The 23482-nt window shown below is 45.8% G+C and overlaps 1 protein-coding gene across 2 annotated transcripts in view; it reads right to left on the reverse strand.

Moving 5' to 3' along the window:
* Positions 1-23482, reverse strand: part of GCKR (glucokinase regulator) — a 660332-nt gene that overhangs the window by 58711 nt on the left and 578139 nt on the right. For both annotated transcript variants that reach the window (XM_069233566.1, XM_069233565.1), the window contains 8 exons: positions 22535-22603; positions 20310-20383; positions 13323-13389; positions 13173-13226; positions 6912-7006; positions 5816-5921; positions 4864-4979; positions 1241-1339 (listed from right to left, as the gene is read on the reverse strand). In XM_069233566.1, coding sequence (XP_069089667.1) covers positions 1241-1339; positions 4864-4979; positions 5816-5921; positions 6912-7006; positions 13173-13226; positions 13323-13389; positions 20310-20383; positions 22535-22603 — 680 coding nt within the window. The remainder of the gene's footprint in view (positions 1-1240; positions 1340-4863; positions 4980-5815; positions 5922-6911; positions 7007-13172; positions 13227-13322; positions 13390-20309; positions 20384-22534; positions 22604-23482) is intronic.

Below are 23482 nucleotides of genomic sequence, written 5' to 3' on the forward strand. Positions count from 1 at the left end.
ATACTGCGTGACACCACTTCCCAACCAATAGATAACTTAAGTACTGAGTGCTAAGGCATAGAGGCCCTCATTACAAGATTGGCGTGAATGACCGCCTACCGTCAAAGCGACGGCCGCTAACATACCGCCGCCATGGCTACCAGCCGGCAACGCGTATTATGACCGCCGGCGGTATACCGCCAGAAATCTGGCGGAAAACCACCGACGGTCATGGCGGCAGACGGCAGTAAGGCAGCGCTGCTGACAGCAGCACTGCCACACCAGCAAAACACCGCAGAGCATAGCACGAGCAATGATACGGTCTGGCGGTGTTTTGCTGGCGGACGCCCTGCTGGCAGCAGCGCCGCGAACCATCTCCAGCCGGAGGACCCCCTGAAAGCAGGTAAGTCAGGTTCTCCGACAGGAGAGGGAGATGGGGGGTGTTGTGTGTATGTGGGAGGGGGTGTATGTTTTGGGATGCGTGCATGCGGGTGTGAGTCGCGTTGGATGCATGCATGAATGAGTGATTTTGAGTGTCGTGTGTTGTGAATGCATGTGTGCGCAAAGGTATGTTGGTGTGTGTTGTGGTGTGTTGGTATGTATGTCTGCATGCATGGGTGGAGGTGGTTATGCATGTGTGAATGTGTGTATATGGGTGCGCGTGTGGGTGTGTATATGTGCGGGGAGGCAGAAGAGGGAGGGGAGGGTGGGGGAGGACTCTGGGGAGGGGGGTGGGGGAGACCCCTATCACTGCCAGGGAAGGGATTCCCTGGCACTGATAGTGTCTACCGCCATGGTTTTCGTGGCGGTACGATTGACATGGAAACCATGCCGGTAGGCCGGGTCATAATCCCGAGGGTGAAAATGTGATGGCCGCCAGGCTGGAGACCGAAGTCTCCAGCCCAGCGGTCGTTACCATCCTGGCGGTCGGTGTGTTAAAGCGGCGGTTTTGGATGGCAGTAACCGCCATGGTCCAAACCCCTATTTTTTTACCGCCGGCCTGTTGGCGGTATTACCGCCGCTTTAACACTGACCACCAGGGTTGTAATGAGGACCATAATGTGCAAACGCTGAATTGCTGACGCCACAAACAAAGCTAGATGTAATTTCTAAATACCAATAAAATCGTTTTTAAAAAAAGGAAAGGCCACATTTTGAGTCTGTGAAGTTTATGCAAATCAGAAAGTTACTCTGTCCTCGCCCCCTGCTCTTCCTAAGCGAACACTCGATGCAGGGACATGCCCAACTGTGCCGGACCCACCTTGTGCCCGCCTGTTTGACCAGGGCAGCGATCTTCTTGCTCTGAGAGTATGTGACCTTGTGCGCCCGCTCATAGGTCCTCAAGATTTCCAGGAGACACCTACAGAGACATAAAGAATAAAATGAGGAGTTGGAATGTAACACACCTTGTAAAGGTAAGCAGCTCTATGATAAATGGCCAATATTCAATATGTCTATCATGCAGAAATTCTTATTAAATGAATGAACATGCATGAGATTGGATCATGAGCAGATATTGAGGCTGACATACTTGTGATGTACATCAGCATATGACTTACATATGAAGAGATGTAGTATTTTATATGTGTAATGTTAGAGTAATCTGATTTAAAATTTAAAATGCTGACATGGACACAAGGCTTACTTCCACCACCTGCAAATGTTGAACATTTCTTTGAAGGTCCTATTTTAGTTTAGTTTCTTAGCACTATAAAGTGTCCAAGCTTCTTTATTAGGGCTCAGCAGTCAAAACCGGTGTTGGCTGCTTCTGTTGTGGTTTAGGGAGTTGCACAGGTCGGGCTGGGCTGTTCCTACTGGAGCATGGAGAAGGATGATTTGCAAATATCTGGGTCCAAAATGAGGTAGCAGGGTGTGCAAAATAACGATAGACTGGGATGTGGTCTCGAATAATTAGCAGTGGCTGAGAATATTTGAAGTATTCCATCCATCACTTTTTTGTGTCCTTCAGAGGGACACCGTAAGTGGGACGAGTATGCCCGGATGTGGGTCCTGTGCAGACTGTATCACATGAGCTAAGCCATACCCACTGAAGACCCCTTATGATGGCAAAACTGGCCTTGCGTTCCTTGTGTTCCAGTTCAGGGAAGACCTGGCCCAGCAGTTCGGGCAAGACTGTTCCTACTGGACCAGGGTCAAGAGTGATTTGCATATGACTGGGTCCAAACTGAAGTGGCGTGGTGTGCAAAATAATGATGGAGTGGGATATGGCCGCAAGTAATTTCCAGGGGCTGAGATTAATTCAAGCATTCCATTCATCACTTTTTTGTATACTTCTGTGTAATGTTCTAAGTAGGACAGGTATACCCAGACATGGGTCTCGCGCACACTGTGTCACTGGACTAAGTTATACCCTACCGCAGATCCCTAATATGGGTGAAGCAGGTTTCGGGTTGCTTTTGATTCGATTCAGGGAGAACTTGGCCTCGCAGTTCAGACCCGACTGTTATTGCTGGAGCAGGGCCAAGGCTGATTTGCATATGACTGGATCCAAACTGAGTTAGCGTGGGGGGCAAAAAAAAACAATGGACTGGGATGCAGCCCCAGTAATTACTAATGGCTGAGATTAATTCAAGCATTCTGTGCATCACTTTGTTCAGGAAGATGAGTGGGCTGTCCATTGCAGACCATAATAGCAGAAACACTACTAATTATAGTAATGACAACAATATTCAACATATTTCTTTTTATTACTGATGATAACAACAATAATAAAAGTGATGGATTATCTCCTGGCAGTCACCTCATTGAGGGTGTGCTACCGGCAAGCGCACTCACTCATTGGATGTTGTAACTACTTTTTTTCTCATCATGTGGATGGATCAGGTGCGCAGGCGTGCACCTGTAAAACCTAGACATCCACGGGAACCACCTGGTAGAACATGCATGAAGAGTCATCCTCCAGAGGCTGTTATATTGTCAAAGATACATAACAGACCTGGGGCCAGATGTAGCAAAGTATTTGCACCTCGCAAACGGCGAAAATCGCCGTTTGCGAGGTGCAAATGCCTCTTTGCTATGCAGAAATGCATATTGCGAGTCGGTACCGACTCGCAATATGCATTTCAGAATCGCAAATAGGAAGGGGTGTTTCCTTCCTATTTGCGATTCGGAGTGGAATGCAATACCATTTGCGACCGCATATGCGGTCGCAAAGGGTATCGCAGTTACCATCCACTTCAAGTGGATGGTAACCCACTCGCAAATTGGAAGGGGTCCCCACGGGACCCCTTCCAGTTTGTGAATGGACCCAAAACATTTTTTTCAGGGCAGGTAGTGGTCCAAGGGACCACTGCCTGCCCTGAAAAAAAACTGAAACTAAAGATTTCGTTTTTTTTTTTAAGTGCAGCTCGTTTTCCTTTAAGGAAAACGGGATACACTTAAAAAAAAAAAAAAACTGCTTTATTGAAAGCAGTCACGAACATGGAGGTCTGCTGACTACAGCAGGCCTCCATGTTTGCGAGTGCCTAGACTCGCTATGGGGCCGCAATTAGCGACCCACCTCATTAATATTAATGAGGTGGGTCATTGCGACCCCATAGCGAGTTGCAGACGGTGTCTGAGACACCGTTCTGCATACCAATTTGCGAGTTGCAAATTGCGAGTCGGAATGACTCGCAATTTGCAACTCGCAAATTGGATTTTTCCTACATCTGGCCCCTGATCCCCTATTTCCTCTAAGTGGGTGTGCTACAGTCTCTTGAGACATCTCTCTGGTTCAAGTCAAACTGAATGATACACTTATGGAGCAGGCAGCCCCATGATGCTCTTCTCATGGAAAAATTATATTTGGTTGCCATAGTACCCATCAGGGGCATATGTGCACTTCAAGCCTCACTGGTTCATATTGTCAAGCAAGAACTGGAAAGGCTGAGCATCTGCACAGAGAAAGGGACACATGTGAAGGAACCAGGGGCCAGATGTAGGAAAGGATTTGCAACTTGCAAACGGCAAAAACTGCCGTTTGCGAGTTGCAAATCGCATTTTCCTATGCAGAAATGCATTCTGCGAGTCGGACCGACTCGCAAAATGCATTTCAGAATCGCAAATAGGAAGGGGTGTTCCCTTCCTATTTGCGATTCCTAGTGGTATGCAATACCATTTGCGACCGCATATGCGGTCGCAAATGGTGTTGCAGTTACCATCCACTTCAAGTGGATGGTAACCCACTCGCAAATTGGAAGGGGTCCCCATGGGACCCCTTCCAGTTTGTGACTGGACCCAAAAACATTTTTTCAGGGCAGGGAGTGGTCCAAGGGACCACTCCCTGCCCTGAAAAAATACCGAAACTAAAGGTTTCGGTTTTTTTTTAAAGTGCGGCTCGTTTTCCTTTAAGGAAAACGGGCTACACTTAAAAAAAAAAAAACTGCTTTATTTAAAGCAGTCACGAACACGGAGGTCTGCTGACTACAGCAGGCCTCCATGTTTGCGAGTGCCCATAGTCGGTATGGGGCCGCAATTTGCGACCCACCTCATTAATATTAATGAGGTGGGTCATTGCGACCCCATACCGACTCGCAGACGGTGTCTGAGACACCGTTCTGCATAACATTTTGCGAGTTGCAAATAGCGAGTCGCTAAGACTCGCTATTTGCAACTCGCAAAATGCTTCTTTACTACATCTGGCCCCAGGTGTGCACATGGCAGAAGAGGAAAGCTCTAAATTTCCAGTCCCACTAATAGGTAGATGGTTACTCCAAATGTTGGTAATGGAAACACGCCCATCAACTCGGAGTTAGGGTCACTATAAAGGTAACTTTATTCAGTCAGGGGGTAATGTAACCTTTCTACCCTTCCTCCATATTATCCTCTCAGAAGGGAATGTAACGTTTCTACCTTTCCTCCTTATTCCATAAGTTGACTTACTTCTCAGATATATCAACGTTGGAGTCAGCTTTATGGGCCACCAGAAAGAGGGTTTCCAAGAGGATCTTTGTTGCGCTCCCACCTTTCATCCGAGAAGAACCACAGATGCCTTCAGGCTACAACAAGGAAAAGAGGGAAAAGTGAGTGACTCTGGCAGGAAGCAAAGCTGTGATAGGAATAAACCAGACTGAAAGAGAGGATAGGAGGCCGAAAGACAAGCCGGAGTCATCGTCAAGTGCCTTCACAAAAGCCACTGGGGCTGCGCCTCCACACAAATCACAGAGCCCACTCCTGAAGACAAACCAAAGGTTTCACACCTCCACACAAATCACAGAGCCCACTCCTCAAGACAAACCAAAGGTTTCACACCTCAACGCAAATCAAATCAAGGAGCTGTTGTCTATTCATGGGCCACTCAACAGGGGCACATAACTAGGTTCAACAGGGACATGCCACTTTGCACTTGAGCCTGGGTAACTTTTTGAACATGAGACTCAGAACTAGGTTTCTTGTTCCCACTTCAGTGCTTAATTTGAGCCGGGGGATGCAGGTGGGGCCCACCGGCACTTATTTTTGTGGGGCAGCACTTATTTCTCCTCATTGGATTCTGACCCAGATTAAGAGAGAGAAAAACACAGTCAAGGGAAAGGAAGCAAAAGGGGGAAAAACAGAGCCAGAGAAAGAAAGTGAGGATGATAGAGTGAGATACATGTGTAGGGAGTGTCTGGTAGTGGAAGAAAGAGTCATGAATTGGAATCAAAACCGTACTGCTCTGGTATTTTACACCCCTGAAATCTAATAGCGTCAGACTTGGGCCTTAAAGCAAACTTTGGGACCCAACACTTATTGTTTTACAAATTAAGCACCGCTTCATTGGTTGTGGACTGCAGGAGTCCTGTTGCAAACAATACTGAAGTCAAAGACATGAACTTTCTCATAGTTTGTTTCTTACCCCCACAGCCGGATTGAGTACAAAAGCTTTCTGGGCCTCCTGCAGCTTCTGCATCCTCTCTGCTACCTGGAAGAAGGAGCTGTGCCAGCCCTCGATGCGTTCTTGCCTAAAACAGAAACGCGCAATCAAGAACTACAGCGCTTACCCTATCAACATAGGGCCTGATTGGCAGATGGAATACCCCGTCACAAACGTGAGGGGTATCTCGGCCGCCGTATTACAATCTCCTCAGGACATAATGGGATCGTAGTGCGGCGGATGGGATATCCGTCACGTTTTGGGACGGAGTAAGATCGTTATGAGGCCCATAGTCCCAACAGTTCCTCAATACGTCTTCACATGGTGCAGGATACCCTGGAACGATCCACAACAGACCATCAATTTGCTGCTGACAGGCACTGAAATAGCCCCACCGAACTGAGTCATAGCTCCTAAGAGACCCTCAAAGCAGCCGCCAGCTGACGTCCAGACCCAAGTATGTAGTGACACGGAAACAGCAGACCTTTGGATGGCCTCCAGGAGCTTACATAGTTTGATCAGACTCTCTGCGGGGTGCCTGTTTAGATAGGAAACTAAGTTGCAAAGAGGACCCTGTTAGAGTGTTAGAGACCTGAGAGGGGCTGATTCTACAGAAATGTAAGTGTTTCTCATGATGAGCGCAAGCAGTCCTTCCTGTGCTGGGCTTACTCCTTACTAACCTCTCTGAAGCCATACATCGCAGGCAACACTGGCTCGAAAGTAAAATCACCCACACTGAATAGACCCCTTGCTATAGGCACACCTTGCAATGGAGCATTTACTCTGTAGCACATGAAGCGATTGAAGGGTCCCCATTCCACAGACTCCTTGTCATGAGCTCACCTGGCAAGGAGCATCTACTTGACGGTGATGCAAGTGGCTGTAGGACCCATATACCGTACACCAGTCACTGGGAGCTCACCTGGCACTAGAGCATATACTTAATAGCAAAGCAGGAGGCCAAAGGGCCAACGCAACAGATCATTCACCATAAGCACATCTGGGGCTGGAGCAGGTACTTGATAGCTAAGCATGAGGCTGAGGGGCCCACTCAACACACCCCTCGCCAAGATCTCACCTGGCCATGCTCACAGGATTGAATCCAACCAGGACAGGTACAAAGATATCCAGATTGTTCAGGCAGTAGTCAAGTTGTCCAGCCACAAAGGGAGCCTGCAGAAAAGCAGATGAGCGCGTTGAGTTTTCCAAAGCCAGCTGTTATGGGGATTGATGGGCAACCATCGGCGGGGTGTGCTTTATGGCTGCGAAGACAGTGACGGCACATAAGGTCAGACCCTTATTCTGTTATAACAATGCGGACTAGCGAGGCTCCAGCTCACCTTTACTCTCAGAGTGTGATTAATAATCTGCCCTCCTCCTGTGCCTGCATTTCTGCCAGTATGGTTTTATTTATTTATTTTCAATACAACCGGAACTTGACATATTCTGAGGTTTTAGTCCAGTAAAGTTCATACTTTCTTTGTTTCAGTGCATTTTATGTGCTAAGCCTCATTCACTGTAATAGGAAGAAAAGTGTAAATCATTCCTGCAGCAGAAACAATTCCAAGCCATTTGACTATAAAATGCACCTTTTGGCAGCACGTAATACCTTCCACCTAATAAAAGGGCCCAAACTGAGGTGGTCTTGTGTGCATGCAAGGGATCCGAAAACCAGATTTTTGTTTTTTCTTATTTTAATACGTCTGGCAGACAAACAGACTGTTTCAGTCTGTACTACTTTAAAAAATGAGGGCCTTTCTCATTGAATGCTCCTGGAATTATACATGGTACCTGGTAATACGTACAAGGAAGGTATGCACAGTAAGAAGTTGTACAAGCACTGTCAGTCGAGTCTTTTGAAACCAACAACATTTACTATATGTTTGTCCAAACAGGATCCAGCTTCCAGTAAACTGAAATTCATCATTAAAGGGGAGTTGTCATTGTCCTATGTTCTAGCACTAGCCATGGATTTATCAACAGTGTATATTAATGTAACTGCCAGGACATCTGCAGATTTTAAATACCCAGAAAAAAAGAAAAATGATGCAACAATACACCGGCTCCCCCCACACACACAGCGGATCTCCTTATCTCTGCTGTAGTTCATCACAATGCGCTATACTGTGATGGCAGTGGTGCGACTGTGTTACAGTTCGACACACTTTACTACTGTTAGTGGACTGCAGTGCTAGGGGATGCCAAAAACACTATGAATAGACTGTGCTACAAAGCAATACAGCCTGCACTAGATTAATACTACTAATACTAGTATAATACTGCACTAGAATAATTCTACTAGTAGTATAATATTTCACTAGAATAATATTGCTACTACTAATATACTACTAACATGCCGAAGTCAAACCACTACTCAAAAAACCCTCCGCCAACCCCAGTGAACCCAAAACTATAGTTCAATCTCCCTGCTCCCATTCCCAGTGAAGGTAATGGGAAAGATCATCAACAAGGACTAGTGACATACCTAGAGCAGAACCAATTACTCAATGCCTCCCAATCCGGCTTCCGCAACAATCCCAGCAACAAAACTGCCCTGATCGCAGCCACCTATGACATCTGAACCCTCCTCGAATGCGGGCAAACAGCAGCTTCGATCCTCTTCGACCTCTCTGCAGCCTTCGATACCTATCCCAGCACATGCTGATCAAAAGACTACACCACATAAGCATCCGAGGGGATGCGCTCAGATGGATCACCTCCTTCCTCACCGGAAGAACCTAGAAAATCTACCTCCCACCTTTCATCTCCAAACCCAAGGAGATCACCTGCGGTGTGCCCCAGGGCTCATTCCTCGGCCCCACACTCCTCAAAACATGTATGACCGTGCTGCCCAACATCATCAGATCCCACGGTCTCAATATAATTTCCTATTCAGACGACACCGAACTAAGTCTCTCACTCAACGACGACCCCTCCACCACCAGAACCAGCTTCCACAGATGCATGACAAACATCGCTGATTGGATGAAGTACAACTGCCTGCAGCTGAACTCAGACAAGATGGAAGTACTGATCTTTGGCAGCAGCAGCAACACATGGAATGACTCCTGGTGGCCATCTGGCCCACTCCCTCTGATCACACCAGAAACCTCAGAATCATCACTGACAACAATCTGACCATGAAACCACAGATCAACGCTGTCTCCTCTGCCTGCTTCCTCAGTTTGCGCATGGTACATAAGATCTTCTAGTGGCTACCTCTACACACGAGATGCACCGTGACACAGGCCCTCATCACCAGCCGACTGGACTACAGCAACGCCCTCTACGTAGGAATCGCTGCGCACCTCCTACAGAGAATTTAAACCATACAGAATGCCACACCAGACTTATCCTCAGCTTTCCCCGACAAACCCACATCACACTCCACCTCAGGCATCTCCACTGGCTCCCCGTATAGAAGAGATGCCAATTCAAGCTGCTGACACATGCACACAAGGCTCTACACAACCAAGGACCCGAGTACATTAATCACCGCCTGAACTCCACCAACCGTCGAGAAGACCATGCTCTGCCTCCATTTCACTTGCCCATACTCCCTGCATCTCCCACAGCAGAAGTGGAGGACGCTCCTTCTCTCACGTTGCAGCAAAAACCTGGACTAGCCTCCCCACACACCTCCGGAGCATCACCTGACTTCCGGAATTCCAAATGGCCCTCAAGACCTGACAGGTTGAATACACCCCTGGGACCAGCAAGCGCCTGGATACGCTATCGGGTGATTAGCCGCGCTTTATAAATCCTGATTAATTGATTGATTGAATAGTATTAATAGATAGCACTACTATGGAACACAGTCTAATAGTCCTAGTAGGCTGCACCACAATGGAACACATTGTATTAGTATTAAAAGAGTGCAGTGCAATGGAGCACATTGTAATAGCATTATTAGACTGCACTACAATGGAATGTAATAGCATTAATAGACATCATAATAGTATTAGAAGACTGCAATACAATGGAACATGTTGTAATACTATTAACAGACTGCAGTACAATGGAACATGTTGTAATACTATTAACAGACTGCAGTACAATGGAACATGTTGTAATACTATTAACAGACTGCAGTACAATGGAACATACTGTAATTGAACTAATGGACTGCACTACAATGGAACACATTGTAATAATATCAAAAGACTGCAGTACAATTAAACTCATTATAATAGTATTACACGGGTGCAACACAAAGGAACACATTTTAGTAGTATTAATAGACTGCACTACAATGAAACACACTGTAATAGCATTTACAGACATCATAATAGTATTACAAGACTGCAGTAGAATAGAACACTATGTAATTGTGTTAATAGACTACACTACAATGGAATGCACTGTAATACAATTAATAGCTGCACTACAATGTAACAAAGACTGCAGTATAATGGAACACACTGTAGTGGTATTAATAGACTGCACTACAATGGAACACACTGTGATAGCATTAATAGACTGCAGCACAGTAGAACACATTGTATAGTATTAAAAAACTGTACAACAACGGAACACAGTGTAATAGCATTATTAGACTGCACTACAATGAAGCACATTGTAATAGTATTAAAAGACTGCAGTACAATGGGGCACACTGTAATAGCATTAATCAGCTGCACTACAATGGAACACATTGTAATAGCATTACGAGACTGCAGTACAATGGAACACATTGTAATAGTACTAAACCTACAATGGAACACATTGTATAATTATTTAAAGACTGCAGTACAACGGAGCACAATGTAATAGCATTATTGGACTGTACTACAATGGATCGTTAACAGCATGAATATCCATCATAATAGTATTAAAAGACTGTAGTACAATGGGACACGCTGTAATAGTTTGTAGGACAGTCCTCCTTGTTGCCCTGGTCACATCCAAACTGTTTGGACAGATAATAGTGGTTACTGCCCCTCTTGGCTGTGCCCTGGGTACTGCTTACCACTCCCAGGGCCAGTGCTCTGTGTAAAGTGGATATGCAAATGAGGCTAATTATAATTGGATAAGTCAACCTAACTATAAGTCCCTAGTATATGGTAGGGCATGTAGGTTTAGGGACCCCAGCATAGGTAGTGCACCCATAGGTGCACTGCAGAGGTGCCCAGTGTCATTTTAAAGGCAGGCCTGCCTTGCTGGCTGCTTTTAAATTAAAGTTAATGCAAAGTCGACTTTGGAATTAAAAGTACTTCCAAAGTATTAAACTACCTTATTTTTACATTTTTACATTTTTACATAAGTCACCCCTAAGGTGTGCCCTAAGTGCCCTTAGGGTTGGGTGCCTTGTAACTGTAAACAAGGACCTTATAAAAATAGTTTTATAAGCCCTGGTGAGATAAAATAGCCAAAGTCGTTTTTCCCTCACTGTAGTGAATGGCCTCCATAGGCTAAAAGGGGGAGACTTTATTTTAATTAACAAAGTCCCCATAAGTGCCAGATACCTTGAGTTTGGTATCAAATTAATTGTTATAATAAATCCCCCAATGTTTAATTGTTGGATTTAATACAACTAGTTCAGGTACAGAACTTTAAAACTGTACCTGAAAGTTGCCAACTTCAGCTCAGAAGTGCCCTTCTCAAATTGGTCAGCTTCCGGGAGCCTGGCCAGGCTGCTTTGATGATGTGTGAAATGTCCTGGGCTGAACACAAAGGATGTGCCTGGGGGAGGAGATCTGCCTCAGCAGATGGTGAAATGGGATGGGGGGACAGCAGCCAAACTGGTCTTCAAAGGCAGGGAATGACATTTGGAGCAGCTCAGGACTTCCCCCACTTCCTGCAACCCCAGACAATTATGTGGTCTCTTGATTAGATTAGAAGAGGGCAGAAGAGGGTGTGTTTAGGATTTTTAGCCTCACCAGTGGGTGGCCTCAGCCACATCTAACCTCTAAAAATCACTTTCAGCCTTATTGTATTTTTGAAAAATGTTGCTCCCTGGGATTGATTTTTTGCCACACTTGCCAGAAAGTGGTTATCAAAGGGGGAAGGAGCCTGCCTGCCTGTTACTGGACAACCAGGGCCCACCCTGCTTTCCACCCGGGAGCAAGGATAAATATGGCAGAGCTGCACCCACACCTCAGATCCCTACAAGGAACAAGACAAAGAAGGACTGCCCTGCTGGACCCCTGACCTGCACCTGGACACTGCACTCTGAAGGACTACACCAGCTGCACACTTGGACTTCACCACTAAAAGCACTTTGCCTGTCTTCTACTGCTTCAAGAAGGGATTCCCTGTTCACTACAGGTACAAAGGAGCTGCCCAGAGTCCCCTGTATCTAGTCCTGCAAGCAGAGCCCAGCTGACCAGCGTCCATTTGATGATTCTGACCAGGTGCATTCTGGGAATTGTAGTCCCAACTCCCAAGGAGCAACTCAGAGCTTCTGGAAACTTGGATCAAGTTGTGGACACTTCAAGGACCCAAAAAGGACCTCTGGAAGAAGATCCAGAAGTTTGGAGCAACTCCATAAGTTGAAGAGGTGCATTGGGGGAGTTGTAGTCCCAGACCCAAAGAGGAAAACCAGAGCCTCTGAACCCTTGGCTGGTGCTGTGGACCACTTTCCTGAATAAAGAAACACTTCTGAAAGTAAGTGCTATCGTGTTACCTCATGGGTGGCCTGAACTCTGGACTTTGTCCCTTTCCAGTGTGACCTTTTTTAACTCTTTGAGCGCTAGTTGGTTCTATGGCTAGAAAACATTAATTCTTTAAAAATTAATATCTCCGGTTCCCCTTATTTGATTTTAATCATGGTGGTGTCATTTTAAAGATAAACATATCATCTATTTTTATCAATTGATGTTGGATTTTTATTGTGTTTTGTGTTTTACTTATTTACTGTTTTGTGATATTTGAATGCTTTACACTCTGTCTCCTAAGTTAAGCCTTGTCGCTCATTGCCAAGCTACCAAGGGTTGAGCTGGGTTTAATTTATTGAGACCTAACTGGACCTAAGTGGGGGTTAGTGACCCATTGCTAGGTGGAGGTACTTATCTGCCCTTACCAATAATCCACTTTCCAACAAGTATTAATAGACTGCACTATAATGGAACACACTGTAGTAGCATTAATAGACTGCAGCATAATGGAACACATTGTATAGTATTAATAACCTGTACAAAGATGGAACACACTGTAGTAGCACTAATAGGCTGCACTACAATGGAACACATTGTATATAGTATTAATAGACTGCAGTACAATGTAGTGCACTGAAATAATAACAATAGACAACAGTGAAATTGAAAACATGATAATAAATTGCAAGAGTGGAGTACCATTGGCTACGCTACGGTACAGTGCGGTGAATTGCTCTACTCACAGACAAACCGCAGGAGATTCCAAAGTAAACCACCTTCTTCTTCCCTTCAGAGACCTGTAGAAGGAGACAGTAAGAAGGTGGTGACACGGATATCTGGCAGCTGTGAAAGCGGATTAGAACAGTCTGCTCCGCCCCGGGCCCTGCACATACCTTTTCTAGCTCCGCTACACCTAGGGAGGGGCTGTCCTCGGGGGCCTCCTGGGAGGTGACCAGAGCCCTGCACAAAAAGAAAGGAAACCAGTGATCAGGGAGTGCATATTGTACACTGAAGGTCAAAAGAACTTGTGAAGCATCAGTTATGCCAGGCTCAACTGTTTATGGGGGATCTTGTACCCCACCACACAAAGGGAATCTTCACAGGGATAATTTACACACAATGCACCCCAAACAGCCGCGTAGCCAGTACCACAAATGAAATCAGTTTACTCTGGGATCCTATTAATTAAGGGTCAGGGGAGGCAGCAGAAAGAGGACGGATCACAAGGGGTAGTAGGTGGCACTCAACCTATGTACCTATTTTTTTTAAAACTCTGGGCCTGATTTAGATCTTGGCGGACGGGGTTACTCTGTCACAAACGTGACGGAAATTTGTGAGATACCTGCGGCCCACGTCCATCACTGCTGCAGTGCTGAGGGCGGAGTACGGATGGGGCAGAGCGGCAACAAGACTACGCCTGTGCCTATTTGTTTTTCAACTCTGGGCCTGAATTAGATCTTGGTGGACGGGGCCACTCCATCACAAACGTGACAGAAAGCCCATCTGCCATATTACGATTCCATGATATCCTATGGAAATTGTAATACGGCAGACGGAATAACCGTCACGTTTGTGACAGAGTTACACGTTCGCCAAGATCTAAACCAGGCCCTCTGTTACAAATAAGTTGGTAATAAGGATAAATGTGAGAATAAGCCTGTTTAGGCATAATTGGTGACAGGTCACATTTTTAAAACATTAAAATGAAGGCACTTGTTGCAAAGATGTTTGTTTCTAAAAGGCACCATTGTATGATAATGGAATAATAATGGTGGCTAATGCAGTTGCTGGACAGATATGCATCTAGTCACAAGTTAGATTCATCATAAAATAGTATATATGGCTAATGTGCCTGCTGCAAAGCAGAGTGAGCAACAAGCACGCCGCAGGTGTGTATATAATGGTTTGTATTTACGGTTTGTATATGATGCTGATAGCTCAGTGGGCAACTGTTTTTGTTGCAGAGCTCATTTGATTGCTTGTTGGTCACAAATTGCAATCCTTATATTAGAGATTTGTAAATTATGAACCAACATCATGGCACTGTATGCAAACTGCAAGACATGTTTAGATCGTTTTTCTTTCTTAAACATTCCTTATTCCAAGACTGTCAAAAAAGTCAATTTGGATAGTAATAAACAATTATTAGTAAGAGTCACGGAAATGGTTATTCGTGTACATACTCATGTAGACAGATATATCTGATCTTTTTACTGTGCATGTGTAAATCTCACATACCCAGCTAGAAAACATAAAAAGACCTGCCTCTGGATCATAGTTAATTTCTTAAACAGCAGTGGCTGCTAGCAGGCTGGGCTGCTGCGGCAGAGCGCGAGTGAGGGGGATAATAAAAATTAAAAAAATGCACTCTGCCGCTCCCGCCGCCTCGCCTCTGCCGCTCCACCATCTAAGTGCTTCCTTTGCTCCCCTCCCCACCCAATCCAGACACTTCTCTCATGCTGTTTCACAGCATAAGAGAAGCGCCAGAATTGGCCTGAGTGGGCTGAAATGCCACCCAGGGAGCGAGTGGGAGTCTGCACTTGGTCTCCATCCGGCTGTGAAATACAGCTCAGATGGAGTGTTCTAAGTGCACATGTCAGTTTGGCTGGCCTCAGACGGCCAGCCAAACTGACATGCGCACTTAGAGTGCACCACTATTCCGCTTCCCTCCTGACACGGAGGATGCTCGCGCTGCCGAACCCTGGGCAGCAATAGCAATAGCTTTCAAACGTAACGTTAAGCATACTGCGATTGTGCAAATACTAAGCAGGGGCTGATATTTCCCTGAATGACCAGCTCATGGGTCGCCGTTGTCCTTCTGTCATCTTTCTTCAGATGATGGACAACCGCTCTGGTAATGAAGGCAATCTTTTCACACTCCCCCTTTTCCTTAGACTGTTATAGAAATGCACATCGCATGCTGCCTGGAGAGCTAGATCACGTGCAGCTGCACGAAGCCTGTCTTTCGGTGCAGTGGGCGGGTGTTTCTGGTTTAGAAGCAACAACCAGTCGCATGTTTATTTGGAAGTACAGAAAGAACGACCTGCCTAGAAGGGCCACTTACATCGCATTATAATTATTTTCATAAGTTGAAGAGAAGTAGGCAGCAAAGCAGAGGCAAAAGATATTCTACAGTGTTCTGTAGTTATGAGTGGTAAATCCCACATTCAGGAGCTTCCAGTGGATTGGAGATGCTTGGGCACAGACATGTTCACAACATTGCATAGAGAGGAACAAACAAAGCAGTTTTATATAGTCCTGCATGCACTGAGTAAAAGGGAGAGTGCGAGAGCTTCTAAACCAAGAACAAAACAGCGCTAGGCGCTCAAAGCAAATGAAAATACCACCTCTCCTGAGGAGGGCTTGTAAACCAAGAAAAAAGAAGTCCCTAAAATGGTAATAAAATGAGGGATAGTGGAGGGATTGTGTACTTAGTCCCTGCTCTCAGGGAGAAGTAAACAGAGGAAGAGGCATGCCAAATGCATACCATGCGCAAATGGTGAGAAACAATGGGAGAGCAACAATGGAACTAGCCAATGGCAAGCTTATGGGTGGGCTGAAGCCCACAATGTAGATGCATCATGTCTCAGTTTGAAACAGCGCATGCGTTCCCGTCTAGAGTCAAGACCAAAAAATAGTACCTTGGGGAGGACGGTCCAGTCAGTGCAGGATGTGGCATGATCTTTTAATTTCAATTTCCAGGAATGGATTGCTGCTGCCGCCCTGCCCAAGTTAAACAGGATGAAGCTGGTGACTGAGAATCGACCACCTGCCCACCTCCTGACCATGATATGTCCTGCTACCTGCCCACCCCTCATGGGTGTACCGGGGGTTGACTTGTGCCCTGTCACTGGCGGCATGAGTCACAGTGGGGGCAACAGGTGCTGAGTGTCTTTAAGGCAAAGGCAGTTCACGGCTCCAACGATCACTGCGGTGCCACGTCACTTAGAAGCTCCTCTCACAGCGTCATCACTAGTATGTGACATCTCATGAGATTTTATCAGATTCCCAGCTGTCTATCTTTAGCCAATAAAGAACAGGAGCTGAGCATGACAGACTTCAAGAGACTTCTCAGCAACCCATTTCGATTGGCCACAGCAAGCTTTATTTTCCCAGTTAAGCTGTAGTACTGTGACTCAGAGACTAGTAAGTCACAAATTAAAAATCCTCTGGCTGCTGACATTATAATAATGGTAGGTTCCAGCAGGGCATAGCACCATCCAAACGGGGGTACACTTTTATTTTGTGCACACTAGCAAAGTGGTCCTTGAGGGAAGTGCCTGTTGTACGCCACCTAGGTATGAAACAGAGTTGTTGCTCCCCTGCCAACTGGGGGTGGGTGCTCCTTTGCAATGGCAGCAAAGAGTTCCACAGAATGACCCCCACAACATTGTGGGTGGCTCCCCTCCAAAGGTGTGGTGGCCTGGATGGCGGGGCCACTGACAAGCGACGCAGTGATATAGCGAAGGTGGCGCAGCAATAAACACACATGGAGTTCAGGTGGAAGGCCCTGTGCGGTCATTCCCCCATTTATTTACAGCTTCTGGCCATGCCTGGCCAGATGATGTACTCAGTATATATCTGGGGGCAAAGAAAGTAACAAGAGGTCACTCCGCCAAGAGCTATGTGGCTGATTACACCCCTCCCCAAACCAGTGTGAATGTTCAGTCAGTTGTGCAATATACAAAATCCCTTAGCCTCTGACTGGGTGGACGGAATGGGCCTAAGACCAATCCACCCGAGACGAGAGCAACTCACCTCTTTCTGGGTATCTGTAGGGCTCTCCAGGGATAAGTTCACGGGATGTTGCTTCTCTGGATTCTTATTCGTCTTGTGGTGGTTCCCAGTTGGTGTCATCAAAGACTGAAATAGTGCCTGGGGATTCAGTGAAGGTTGCTTTCCAGAACTATGAAATGATCCAGGTCACTTTCTCAACTCCCTTCTGTACCCTGACCAGGGTGCCAGCCACACCAGTGACCGTCCATATCCCAGGCTCATAAGGCGTTCTAAACTTCCAGCCAGGCCTCCTGTCCTTAATGATCACCTGAGCGCCAGAATACAGATGCCCCGTCACTGCACGTTTCTCTTACGTGCTTGAGCATTCTTCTGTCACCTTTTGCCTGGGTCTCGTCGGGGCAATAGGGAGGCGGCCTCTACCCTGAATAGGTTGGAATGGTAATATGCCTGTCCCCATTCAACATAAGTGACCACGGAACCCGTTGTGTGGTGCAGTGGGGTGTTCCACAGTATTCCCTCAGAAAATGCTGGAGTCTGAGTTCTGGGCCAGCTGCTTCAAGTGTGGCGATCTGAAGGGCTTTGTTCAAAGTGCGCATGAAGAGCTATACTTCATCATTCGACCCTGGCCACTGCGGGGTGATTCGTCAGTGTGCCTATTCATCTCATCAAGTCTTGGAATTCTGCTCCTTGGAAAGGGGGCCTACTGTCTGTTTTAATCTCCTCATGGAGTCTGAACATTGGGAATACCTTCTCCATGACAGATGCGATACTTAGTGAAAGCGGGGGAGTCAATGACCTCGACAACTGGATACTTTGAGTACCCATCGATCAGGACGCCTGTGGTCCTCCTGCCTGGGAAGCTCCCAAAATCAAGACTGACTTTGGACCAGGGCGTGGTGCATCGTTCTTCCATCATGACTGGCGCTGGCACTTCAGGTGTACTTGTCAGTTGACAGGCTGGGCACTCGCCTCAGTCCCAGATGTGTTGAGAAAGTGGTTATGTACCTACTCTCCTCATATAAACACAATTGAGGGCATCCTGCATTTAAGTCTAATTTGAAAAACCAACAGGAGATGTTTAGGCCAGCGATTATGTCTTTTATGGTGGACAATATGTGCCTCCCCCTCCTTATTACTTGGTTAAGGAGCCTCATGTCGATACATAGCCGTATCTTCCCCAGCTGTTTCGGCTTCTCTGCGATCACCATGGGGGATACCCTTGGGGTTGGCCCTGATACCTTCTCTATCACTCCTCGGTTCTCCTGCTTGTTCAGTTCTTGCTCTGCCAGTGGACAGTGGTGAAAAGGAATGCACTGGTGTTGTAGGAGGCTGGGCTTTACTGATTTGTCAATGTGCCATTTGATAGATGGTGCCTTCAGACACCCTGGGCCAGTGGTCTCCAAACTTTTTAATGTCGTGACCCCCCCTTGGGACCACTTGAGGCCCCCCTAGGGGGCCCGCCCCCAAGTTTGAAGATCTCTGACCAAGGCCAACGAATAGTTCTGGGAACTGGTTCAGTAGTTTTGCTATGTGGAATACTTTCACACTTTTGGCAAACAACACTAGTCCAGATCTTCTGAGTGGCTGCTGAGAAGGGTGTCAGCTTCCCAGCCAACAATGTCGAACGTGGCTTGAATCTCCATGTCCTCGAATGTGATGCTCACTGTCATGTTTACCTTCAGTGGCATGGGTGTGAGGCTTCCATATGTAAAGATCTTTGTGTTAGAAGGTATCATCGTAGGAAGTGGTTGAAGGCGTCGGTATTGCTGCACGCCCATCTAGTTTACCGAGGCACCTGTGTCTATGAGGGCTTTTATATGGGGCCTCGCTACTTTCGATCACACATGTTGGCTGGGGTCTCTGGTGACGCTTTCGGTCATTTGTGAACAAAATGATTAAGACTTCTTCATCGGGGGATGAGTCTACAAGGGTGTATTTTGACGCATGATAATTTGTAACCAGCAACTGTGGTCCTTTCAACCAAAGTTGTTTCACTGCCCTTGTGGGGGCGTATCTTCCCTTGCTCCTCTCCTTTGAGTGCATCCTCCGCAGATGGCTGTGAAGTGATTAAATTTGTCACAGTTCGAGCATACCCATCCTTGCGCCAGGCAATATTTTGGGACATGTTCTTCTCGCCCACAATATACGCAGTACGCTCCTTGCTTCACTGGTGTGTACACCCTGGGTTTCCCTTTTGCACTTTGAGTCTGTACTGCATCGCGCATTCCATCTTTATAGTGCAGGGTCTTTTCAGGTGCTTGTTTTATAGGCATGTCCATTTCGGTGACCCCAGCAGCAGATAGGTCATGTGACTACACCATTATCAGAATGTCATCAAGGCAATGTTCGGCTCCGTCAGGATGATGCCTCTGAGTGTTTTGTTTTGGCACCCCTGGTTGATCTGCCCTTATATCTCTTTGGATTGGTCATCTGCCGTACATGTGCTGGCAAGCTCCCTGAGCAAAGCGTAAAATTGATCAATTGATTCCCTTTGCTCTGATGCGCCTGGCGGAGCTTAAACCTCTAAAAGTCTGGATTCAGTCGTGGTTCGAGCTTTGTCTAACTGGTTGTGCACAGAACTTTAATAAAGTACTGTCTTTAAAAGACTTGTTTAATCTTTAATATCATGGCTACACATTTGTTTTACAGTACGATCAGGTTAAAAGGACACTAAGTTAGTGCCCTTCCATTTCTGGTGCTGTGCAGCAGTTTCAAGATCTTCTTAGAGTTTCTTGTTGCTCAAATGGGTATAATTTCTGATATTTATCTGTTTCCATGGATTTGATTGCTTGACTTTGCTTGCGAGAAAATGTCACTCAAAGTGTCACATATTTGGTTGTTGAATGTCACTCATAACTGCACCGGATCTGTGAAAATGTCACACATAAACAATCTGAAACCTTGGCAGACATGAAATACATGTTACCCTTATATACCACAGAGATTCTGTTCCTGCCCTTTTTTGAGGGATTACACCCCAGAAACCTTTTATCCGTGCCTAAACATGTCTTAGTCTAGTAAACACGCAGACGAGCCACATCTAATCGCAGGTAAGGATCACCGAAGCTTGGATTAAGGCATCTCTAACTACTACTCACAGAAAAAAGATATTTGTGAATCTGCTCCATCATGCATACACTTACTTGTCACCCCCGGATATGATGTAAGTGTAACTTGGAGACCTGTGCAAGCCTTTCAGCAACTTATTGAAGGAGTTCTGAAACAGAAAGGAGTAGGAGAATAGTTAATTATGTCAGCGGGGTACGTTATTGATACTTTTTCCTGGGTATTTCAAAAGCTGGATCACATGGCACACAAGGCACGCAAAACAAATATGAGGAGGTTATGTGTGGGAGCATGTTCTCTTATACCTTCCCCTCTATTCCATCAGTACCTTATGTCATCTCTGTCCATTCTCTATTGAATCTGTGCTTTTTCAGCGCCTTGAGCCCCTCACTGGTGAATTGCCGAGCTTTATAAATCCTTTATTGATTGATTACCTTTCTTAACTTTGCACCTCCATTCTTTCTTTATTTTCTTAACTCATTGCCCCTTGTATTTCTTTTCATTCCTCCACAAGAGTCCTTCTTTTATCATCTTCCCCTTCTATTCTTTAATTCTTCTTATCAATGTATTTTTCTCTCCATCCTAAATGTCTCCTCGATCCTTCTTTGCTCTTCCCTCCTTTTTCCTCTACCATTCATCTTTCTTATAATACTTTTCTTGCCTCTAGACTCTCTTAGCTGTATCTTCTTCCTCTCTCTTTTCTCTCCTCTGTCTCCTCTATAGTTCCTTACACATCTATTGCTTTTCTCTCCTATTCTTCCCTTTTCATATATACCTTCTTCTCCTCCAATTGTCTCATGTGCTCCTCTATTGCCTCTTTCTTCTACACCCTTTTCTCCTCTCATTTCTATTTCCTTGTATATGTTGTCACATATATTTCCTGCTTTCCGCTCTCCTTCTCTGTATCTGCTCTAAAGGTTTTCACCCTTATAATTCTTTCCCCACATATACTTTCCCACTTGTTCCTTTTCTTTCCTGTTCCAGCATACCTTCCATTTTCCTTGTTTACATTTTTCTCTTACATTTTCTTCCTTCAGCTTTTTCTTTTCTCTTGCTTCCAATCCCTTCAAATACTTCTTTCATTCTATACTTTCTTCGCTGTGCTCTTACTTTCTTTCCATATCTTCCATTTTTGTATTTTTTCTTTCCTGTCATACAATATTTTCACCTGCTGTTCCTCCCTGCCTCTTGAACATCTTCTTTGACATGTGTTCCATTCCTTTCTTCTCTTACATCCCTTATATTCTTTACAGCTGGCAGGAGCCTTAAGATGAGGAATGGCACGGGGCTGTGCCCAGGAGGGGTGGGCAGAACGGGTGGAAGGCCTCTTGCAGCTCTATAATTTTATTTCCCATTGTAATGAGTGTTCGGCTAATGAGACCATAGAATTATATAGGCGCTGGCAGTTATACATCATTACATTAGCTAGGAAACAACCAAAAAATATGCAAAGTGCATGGACGGGGTCGGCTCAAATATCCGGCTAATACTTTACCGATCAGACATAAAAGCGCAACTTTGTGCAATATGCAAAAAATCGAGGGTATTAATTACAAGCCCCTTGTGCCGCTGGAGGTCATTGTTTATGATGCTCCAACGCCGCAGAGAGCAGACAGATTATCTACGAGGCCACGCAAAGCCACCTTGCGTGGCTTATCACGGCCTTGTAGATATGCTGCAAGGCAATACAGCACAAGTCGCTACAATGCCTTATACTGCATCCGGGGGCATTCCGTAGGCATTGCGGTGGGTTTTCCCATGCAACACCCATGGGTTTTGACACATTCCCAGGTTTACAAGGATCTGTTAAGCTGGAAATGCGTTGAAACTGTACGCCTCACCAGGGGATGCGTAACGAGGAGAAATATCTTTATTTCTCCTTGTTTTCATCTCTATGTGTGCTGCATTTTGCAGCACACATAGAACGAGGAAAAAGCCTCCATGGATCTTTTTTTGCAGGAAGGGACACCTTTCTGCACAAAAACAATCCTGCCAACATTACAGAGACCCTTGCATCATGGTGCAAGGGTGCCTGCATTGGTGGTAGGGAGCAAACTGTGCACCGGCTGAAAGGACAGGAATGCACAGTATCACGTAAATACAGTGCATTCCTCCTGTCCTTTTGATTGGCATGGGGCAGCGCAGCAAAAATACTTGCTACGCTGCCCTACACCAATTTATTGTAAATATGCTGCTCAAAGTCTAAGTTATTTCATAAGACCTGGAGAACTTTGTTCATCCCAGTTAGAGCATAATGTAGCACGGTCAGCACACTCAAGATCACGCAATCAGTCTGACTTACCGCCAGCAGCAGCGCCAGTCGTCCCGAAGAGCCACATCCGCTAAGAACGATCAGCCCATCTTCAGAATCCTAAAACACGCAGAAGAGGCACGTGAGAGTCTTCCTAGGTAGAGGCCTGGCCTCAGAAGTGACGTCACACACCAGGATCATGAACAGATTTGTTTCTTCATATGCCCCTAGCTTCCAGTGATGAACCCCCCCAAAAAACAGATACATTTAGGGTGTGTGCACGCTTCCACGGGAACCAATCAGCTTAGACTATTTTTGGCACTTGTTACTGTACTGATGTTCAGGAAATAAACTGTGGAAAGTCTACATTTAGGCCCATATTTATACTTTTTTGTGCCACATTTGCATTATTTTTTGACGCAAAAGCAGCGCTATCTTACAAAATACAATTGTGATGCAAATGCGGCGCAAAAAAATTACAAATATGGGCCTTAGTGTTGGTCCAAGGCATGTCACAGGAACACGCCTCACTCATAATCCAGCATGCTAGTTCATAACATTCATATGTAAGTCGAGCTACTGAATGGGCCATGCCTTAGATACTGTTCTGCGACTGCGTAGTTCATTGATATCAGTTTCATAGAATACATGTCAGGTTCCCCCACCAGCTCTGCTCTTGTCTTCTCACTCGTTCAGTTACTGCATCTTGTTTCTTTCAGGACATTTGCCTCTCTCTGTTTTTTCCGCCTCCACTGCTCTAACTCTCTCCAGTCCATTGGACACAAGTGAATCCTCACATAACAGCGACCACCACCACCACCTTTGTCACCGCCATTTGTTTCATCTTCTGTACATAATCTGTTCAGGTGTCGCCTTTCTTTTTTCTAATTTGACTGAGTTACAGATATCCCCTGAATTTAACACACAGGTGGTCTAGCCCAGTAGTTCTCAAACTTTTGACTTCTGTGGACCCCCACTTTATCATTACTGGAACCTGGA

The sequence above is a fragment of the Pleurodeles waltl genome, chromosome 5, assembly GCF_031143425.1.
Source record: "Pleurodeles waltl isolate 20211129_DDA chromosome 5, aPleWal1.hap1.20221129, whole genome shotgun sequence".
Taxonomy (NCBI): Eukaryota; Metazoa; Chordata; class Amphibia; order Caudata; family Salamandridae; genus Pleurodeles; species Pleurodeles waltl.